This window comes from Carcharodon carcharias, chromosome 30 (genome assembly GCF_017639515.1).
Source record: "Carcharodon carcharias isolate sCarCar2 chromosome 30, sCarCar2.pri, whole genome shotgun sequence".
NCBI classification, from domain to species: domain Eukaryota; kingdom Metazoa; phylum Chordata; class Chondrichthyes; order Lamniformes; family Lamnidae; genus Carcharodon; species Carcharodon carcharias.
Genome location: NC_054496.1, coordinates 27,454,019 through 27,462,416, shown reverse-complemented (window position 1 = coordinate 27,462,416; position 8,398 = coordinate 27,454,019). Strand labels below are relative to the sequence as shown.

Genomic DNA, 8,398 nt, shown 5'->3' with positions numbered 1-8,398 from the left:
GCCTCCGAAACGCTCATTGGTTGCTTTCCCAGATCAAATGAATAAAAGACGAGGAATCATAGAATATCAATTCTAATCGACAAGGGGAAGCTTTTTTTTTATACCGAATGAGGGTTGCTTTTTTTTTCGCGGCTCTTTTCTATCAGCGGGAGTGCTGGTTGCTAAGGGCAGGGGGCGGCCGGGGAGGGGCGACCTGAACCGGAAGCTGCGGTTGCCAGGCCGGGGGTCACGTGGGCGGGATGCCGGTTGCTGTGCAGCGTCACCGTGTCGGGCCTGCGGCCATGGACAAGCCGGAGCTGGACTCAGAGGCCAGGCCGAGTGGGGTGGCTGCCTTCGGCGAGGAGCTGGTGCAGAGCGTGTCGCTGTACCGGCGCCGGCCGCTGCTCCTCCACGGCACCCTGGGGCCGTTCGCGGCGCTGTACGCCGCCTGGCTCTACCTGTGGGTGTGCGAGTACGGGGTGAGCCAGTACCCGGAGGCCGGCCTCATCGCCCTGGCCGTGATCGGAATCGCGCACATCCTCACCGTGCTGTCCGGGCACTGGTCCGTGCACGCGCACTGCCTGCTGACGTGCACGAAGGTGAGAGCGCGTCCTCGCGCCGGGGCTAGACCCGGGCAGGGATTGGGGCTGGGGAATGCACCGGGATTGGGGAATGCACTGGGAATGGATTGGGATTTGGACTGGGAAAAGGACAGACTGGGAATGGATTGGGATTTGGACTGGGGAAAGGACAGATTGGGAATGGACTGGGATTGGATTGGGATTTGGACTGGGAAAAGGACAGACTGGGAATGGATTGGGATTTGGACTGGGAAAAAGGACAGACTGGGATTAGATTGGTATTTGGACTGGGGAAAGGACAGATTGGGAATGGACTGGGATTGGATTGGGATTTGGACTGGGAATAGGACAGACTGGGAATACACTGGGAAATGGACTGGGATTGGATTGGGGAAGAGCAGGGATTAGACATGGGATTTGGACTGGGAAAGGGATTGGACAGGAGCGAGACTGGGACAGGGACTGGGATCAGTACAGTCCGGGGACAGGCACTGGGTATAGACCAGACTGGGCAGATACTGGTACAGTGTTAAGATTGGGAATAGACAATCCAGGTACTCCCTGGTATTGGGAATAGACAGGGATTGGGATCAAGACAGCTTGGGTACAGGAATTGGCAGTGGACCAGCCCAGACGTGGGGATTGGAAATAGACCAGCCCGGGCAGATCTTGGTCAGCTACTGGGATTAGGAGTGGATGAATTGGGTATACCTGGATACAGGGACTGTGGATATAATACTGTGGGTGTAACTGGTTGCTGCAGTTTGTAGCTACTCCTATCCAGATCTGCTGTCATGGTATATCACACTTGTTGTCTTGTGCAATTCTCACGCATCCACTGCTTGTCTGCAACCACTCTGTGATGTCCTTCATCCAACTACGCTGAGGTTGCGTCCTGTTTCTGCTATCCTCCACTTTGCTCTCCAGTCGAGATCTCAGTAGCTTTTCAGCTCTGATCAAATGGCTGAGATGCTGACATTTTCTTTCCTGGATGTCACTTTTTAGCGTTGTTTTCACTTGCAATTTTATTTGCCTCTTTGTTGTCTTATGATCTGTACATGAAATTTTTGCCACGCATCATAGCATCTACATTTCAAAGGTCTCTATTTTCTTCTGATGATCTTTACTTATTGTCCAAGTTTCTGAGGCAGAAGGAAAGTGGGTGGAATGCCCCATCTTATGAATTTCCTTGTTAACGCATCCTTAATCTTCACAAAATTACTCTAGTTGTCTCTATCCTTCCAACGTCTACATCAGATCCAACCATCTTCTGGTATTGCTTGTCCTAAATAGACAAACCTGTCTGCTTGTTCCAGTGTCCATCCACTTCAATCTTCACTCTAGCATCTTCTAATGTATTCCTTATAACTACCATTGTTTTTGTCTTTTTGGTGTTCATACTCAATCCAGATTCTAAACTTCTAGATTTTACCTGATCTCTGATATTTTGCCTCTTATTCTCCAAGCCATGCTGTATTATCAGCGTACTGCAAGTTTATGTTCTTGCCTATAATTTTTACCTCTGCAGTAGTTCTCTTGGCAACAGTACTCCTGTTGTACTCCTCTCTTCACTTGAGACATGTCTGATTATCTATCTTCTAGCCTCACTATTTGGTCACAGTGTGAGCTCTGGATAAATCTCATCTTTATTGTCAACGTCAGTAACTGGTTAATGTTCAACACTGGCGGATTTAAGTCCAGGATTTTTTATGTACGATGCTGGTACACCTAGCATCAAGGATTTAAACATAATGTTCTTTCTGCTCATTCACAGCAAAATAAAGTAGCGTTGTAAGGGTTTGTATAAGTGAGCAGTGCATGTAGAGTGTACTACTTGTTGCTTCTGTTCAGTAATTAAAGGTTTGTTCATTCCAATAATGTTCCAAGCTGTTGAAAAAATGTAAACAAAACTTCATAAGTGCCATTTTTGCACAATTTTAGTTCAAATTACCTGATCTTTTGAGTTCAGCAACTTTGGCTAGATGGTAGATTGTATTGTCACCTCCACCCAAGTCGAGAACACAAGCTTGGAGTGGTGACATAGATTCCTGTAATTTTACTGTCTCCATCAGATGACTAAACAGGGATGGTTTGTGAATAGCATTCCATCTTTAGCTTGTGAAATATTCAAAGGCCCTTGATCATTCAGAGATTTAAGCATTGTTCTCTGTACTTCTGTATTCAAGATTTTCTTTGGTGTTAAGTTTTTTGAGCAGAGTTATACGATGAAAGGAGCGCGTTCTTTGGATTTGAACCTTTTTTGTTCAGTTGGCTGACAGAATTCTGGATCTTCTATAAACAGAGCTTCCAATATGTCGTTTGACTGTACTCTGTTAAAGAAAAGCTCCATTTACATAGCACGTTTCAGGCTCTCTGTCCCAGCCTGCTTTACAGACAATTAAGTACTTTTTGAAGTGCAGATATTGTTGCAACATAAGAACATTGCAGCCAGCTTATATAGAGGAAGGCCCCACAAACAGCAACGTGATAATAATCAGATAATCTTCATTTTTAGACCTTAATTGAGCGATTAAATATTGACCAGGGCACCATGGAGGATGCTTTTGCTCTTCTTTGAAATAATACCACCTTTTATGTTCACATGAGGGAGCCTCTGCCTAAGAGACAACACCTCCAGCAGTGCATCACTCCCTCATCACTGCAGTGAAGTGTCAGCCTAGATTTTGCTTAAGTTGTGGACAGATAGGAATGTGTGCGTGGTTCACTGGATCAATGAATACATTGCAATGCACTATGCTTATAAATACAGGCCTTGAGCTGGCATTTGACCAACCACCTCCATTCAGCATTTATTTTACTTTCTGTTCAAGAGAGCTTTTTCCAATTGCAGACCAAAATCTTGCTTCTGCAAGTCACTGGTCTTTTTCACTTCAATTCCATTGGTTTTATTAAGGATTAATTTGAATTTAGTGCTAATTGTTTAACCAATTTATTAGTCTTTTTTATGAAGTGACTACATAGATAGAATTTTCTGATTTGACAAGGTGTTTTTTTTAATGAGGCTTGTTATAAATACCTAGATAAGCGATATGAAAAGAAATGTAGCAGCACCTCCTGGCAGCTGTCTGAGGCTGAACCAGACTGTTTGCAGCCTTGGTGTTATATATGACACCAAGCTGAGCTTTTGACCACTTCTCTGCGCCATTATTAAGAATCCTTGTTTCCACCTCTAACATCACCCGACTTCACCCTTTCCTTAGCACATCTGCTGAAACCCTCCTCTATGCCGTTGGTAACTCACACTTGAGTATTCTAATGCACCCCTGGCTGGCCTACCCCATTTTACCTTCTGTAAACTTGAGGTCATCCAAAACTCTGCTGCCCGTGTCCTTACTTGCACTGGGTCCCATTCACGCATCACTCCTGACCCACATTGGCTCCCAATAAACAATGCCTCAATTTTTTAAGAAATTCTCATCCTTGTTTTTAAATCCCTCCATGATCTTGCACTTCCCTATCCCCGTAATGTCTTCTGTCCCCACAACCCTTGGGGATATAAAAGCAAAAAACTGCGGATGCTGGAAATCCGAAACAAAAACAAAAATACCAGGAAAAACTCAGCAGGTCTGACAGCATCTGTGGAGAGGAACACAGTTAACGTTTCGAGTCCCTATGACTCTTCATCTGGGGGGGTGGGGGGGGGGGTGGTGGATGAGACAGGTAGAGCTGGATAGAGGGCCAGTGATAAGTGGAGTTAGCCAAAAGATGTCATAGACAAAAGGACAAAGAGGTGTTGAAGGTGGTGATATTATCTAAAGGAATGTGCTAATTAAGGGTAGAAAGCAGGACGAGCAAGGTATAAATAGCCCTTGTGGGGGTGAGGTGAGGGGAAGGGATCGAAAAAGGCTAAAAGGTAGAAATAAAACAATGGATGGAAATACATTTAAAAATAATGGAAATAGGTGGGAAAAGAAAAATTATTGGAAAAGAGGGGGATTGGAAAGGAGGTGGGGGTGGAGGAGACAGTTCATGATTGTTGAACTCAGTGTTCAGTCCGGAAGGCTGTAAAGTACCAGAAGATGAGGTGCTGTTCCTCCAGTTGGCGTTGAACTTCACTGGAACAATGCAGCAGGCTAAGGATGGACATGTGGGCATGAGAGCAAGGTGAAGTGTTGAAATGGCAAGTGACAGGGAGGTCTGAGTCATGCTTGCAGACAGACCGAAGGTGTACTGTAAAGCGGTCACCCGGTCTGCATTTGGTCTCTCCAATGTAGAAGAAACTGCATTGGGAGCAGTGAATGCAGTAGACTAAATTGAAGGAAGTGGAAGTGAAATGCTGCTTCTCTTGAAAGGAGTGTTTGGGCCCTTGGATGGTGAAGAGGGGGGAAGTAAAGGGGTAGGTGTTGCACCCTCTGCGGTTACTTGGGAAGGTGCTGTTGGAGTGGGTTGAGGTGTAGGGGGTGATGGAGGAGTGGACCAGGGTGTCCCGGAGGGAACGATCCCTGCGGAATGCCACCTGTGGGGGGGGGGGGGGGGGGCGTGAAAGGAAGATGTGTTTGGTGGTGACATCATGCTGGAGTTGGTGGAAATGGCGGAGGATAATCCTTTGAATGCGGAGGCTGGTGGGGTGATAAGTGAGGACAAGGGGGACCCTATCATGGTTCTGGGAGGGAGAGGAAGGTGTGAGGGCGGATGCGCGGGAGATGGGCTGGACACGGTTGAGGGCCCTGTCAACCACCGTGGGTGGAAAACCTCGGTTAAGGAAGAAGGAAGACATGTCAGAGGAACTGTTTTTGAAAGTGGCATCGTCAGAACAGATGCAACAGAGGCGAAGGAACTTGGAGAATGGGATGGGAGCCCTTACAGGAAGTGGGGTGTGAGGAGCTGTAGTCAAGGTAGCTGTGGGAGTCGATAGGCTTGTAATGAATATTGGCGGACAGTCTATCACCAGAAATTGAGACAGAGAGGTCAAGGAAGGGAAGGGAAGTGTCAGAGATGAACCATGTAAAAATGATGGAGGGGTGGAAATAAGCAATATTAATAAATTTTTCCAGGTCCGGAGAAGAGCATGAAGCAGCACCGAAGCAATCATCGATGTACTGGAGAAAGAGTTGTGGGAGGGGACCGGAGTAGGGCTGGAACAAGGAATGTTCCACATACCCCATAAAGAGACAGGCACAACTAGGAGTGGACCAGGGTGCATGCAGCTTATATGCACTCCTCTAATTCTGGCCTCTTGACCACCCTACATTTTAATCCCACCACCTATGGTGGCCATGCCTTTGTTCCCTGGACCCTAAGCTCTGGAGGTCTCCCCGAACCTCACCATTTCGCTACTTCTCTTTCCACCTTTAAATGCCTCCCGAAGTCTACTTCTTTGAACAAGCTTTTGGCTATCTGCCCTAATATCTCCTTATCTGCCTCAACTGTCATGTTTCCTGTTATAGTGATGAGCATTGTGATGTTTAATTATATTAACAGCCCTGTACAATTACTTGTCGCATTTAAATGATGTGAACTGGGACACTGGGTGTGATTTCTGACCACATCAAAGGGAGCTTGGCCAGCAGTGAGTGAGACTATGGATTTCAGCAGAGAATACATTGCTTAGTGGAATGGAGCTACAGATGACATATAATTTGAAGTGAGATGTGTGGCAATACATTCTTCCTGGATCTGCGAGACCGGAAGGGAGGTTGAGGTGGGCCAGGGATAAATGTAAAGTTCTTTGAAAGAGAGATTGTAGGTAGTTTAAGCCTTAATTACCAAACCCCCCCCCCCCCCCAAACTCACCATTATGAAAAGGACTTGAAAACTGTGGAGAGTGGAACTGATTCACCAGTATGACGCTAGGGATGAGGAACCATGGTGATGAGATTTGAGAAACTGGTTACATTTTTGCTGGAGCAAGGATCATTAAATAGAGGTTTTTAAAATTACATAGTTTTTCCCTATTCTCTCTCTTTCCTCTGGTTGGGGAATTGTTGGTGAGTGGTGATCTACTTTGAATGGAATGCTTTGTTGTGAGATGGTTGAAACAGAGTCCGTTGCATCTTTGAAGAGAAAATTAGACAAACTGTTGAAGTAAAGGACAATATTCAGCTATAGGAGAGAAGGCAGGACAGTGGGATTTGCTTTGAATTGTTCTAGTAAAGAACCAGCATGATGGGCTAAATGGCAATGTTTGGTGCTGGAGACTTCTATGCTTCTAAAATAGTTATGCTAGTCAGAATCTCTTAACCCACTTGTCAATCTTTTTATACTTGATTCATGTTTGAAAGACTTTGGTTACTGTATGTGTTATTATTTGAATCACTTTTTTGCAAGCATTTGAACCCAGTGGGGACGGTAGCTTAGTGGCTAGGTTACTGGATGAGTAAACCAAAAGCCCAGGCTAATGCTGAGGGGACATGAGTTCAAACCACCCCCCCAGGGCATCTGGGGGAATTTAAATTCGATTAGTAAATCTGGAATAAAATGCTAGTCTCAATCATGATCATGAAAGTACTGGATCAGTTCACTGATGTCCTTCAGGGGAAGGAGTCTGCTGTCTTTATCCAGTCTGCCTACAGGTATCTCCAGATCCACAGCAATGTGGTTGACTTTTAATTGCCTTCTGAAATGGCCAAGCAAATCACTCAGTTCAAGGGCAATTAGGGATGGGCTCCAAATGTTGACCTTGCCAACAATGCCCACACCCCAAGACCAAATTTACCCACAAAAACAAATCATCTAGCAACTATAGTTCACTACTCATACTTGATCTTGTTTCAACGAATCCAACATTTTTTGTTCTTGATCTTCTTCCCACTCCAAATAAAAAGAAAATTTGATGTTGATTGCCCAATCCAAACTGTCGCTGCTTTGGCCAAAATGGATACCTATTAGAAGAGTCTAAGTATTGAGTGCTGAGCATGATCTGTTGGACAGTTTCATGTCCTGCTGCAGGAATGTGATGGGAAGATAATCCCCTGTGTTGCTTCAGTCGGTGATATTGCTGCAATAATTGGGTGTGGAGTCTGAGGAAATTATTGTTTCATTTAGTATGTTTCTTAAATGTGCCATCCATGCTTATTAGGGACAGCCACCTATATCCGGAAAATAACACTGGCAGTCTGTCACTATCCTAGGAGTCAATTAAAGGTGCCATTTACAATGTATATAGAGTGTGGACTATTTTGGGCATTTAGGTGCTTAGCACTTTAAAAACTCTGCTTATTTCAAGGAAAGTCAGGCCTTCAAGCCACTTCAATGGGATATTAACTACATAGAAATATATAGAATATATAGCATAGAAACAGGCTGTTCGGCCCCAGCAGTCTGTACCGGTGTTTATACTTCTCACAGGTCATCCATCTTCCATTCCATTTACCTCATCTTAACCTTTCAGCAAATTTTTCAATTCCCCTTTCTCTCCTATATTTGTCTAGTTTCCTTTTGAAAATATTCTTGCCACAGTCACTTTCTGATAGAAAGTCCCTCGGGTCTCTAACTCCTGTATTTTCTAACGAAAAAAGCCCCAACCTTTCCAAATGGCCATAATCTCTCATTTCTGCTTTCACCCTTGTCAATCTCTTTTGCACTTGCTGCCGTGTTTCTGAGCTCTCTTGTGTGGAAATCAGAACTGTGCATAGTACTCTTTCAGTGCAGCCTGACAAGGATCGAAGAGATGTCACAGCACAGGAGGCCATTCGACTCATAGTGTCCATACAGGCTCTCTATAGAGCTGTCCAGTCAGTCCCATTCCCAGGTTGCATCCCCATAGCCCTGCAAGTTTATTTCCCTTAAGTGCCAATCCAATTTCCTTTTGAAATCATTGATTGTCTCTGCTTCCGCCACCTTTGAAGTAATTTCAGATGATTACCACTTGCTGAGTT

The 8,398-nt window shown here is 45.0% G+C and overlaps 1 protein-coding gene across 1 annotated transcript in view; it reads left to right on the top strand.

Moving 5' to 3' along the window:
* Nucleotides 1-204: 204 nt before the first annotated feature.
* The window catches only part of atp13a1 (ATPase 13A1), a 97,161-nt gene continuing 88,967 nt past the window's right edge, over nucleotides 205-8,398 (top strand). The window contains exon 1 of the mRNA XM_041176965.1: nucleotides 205-578. Coding sequence (XP_041032899.1) covers nucleotides 240-578 — 339 coding nt within the window. The 5' untranslated portion in view covers nucleotides 205-239. The remainder of the gene's footprint in view (nucleotides 579-8,398) is intronic.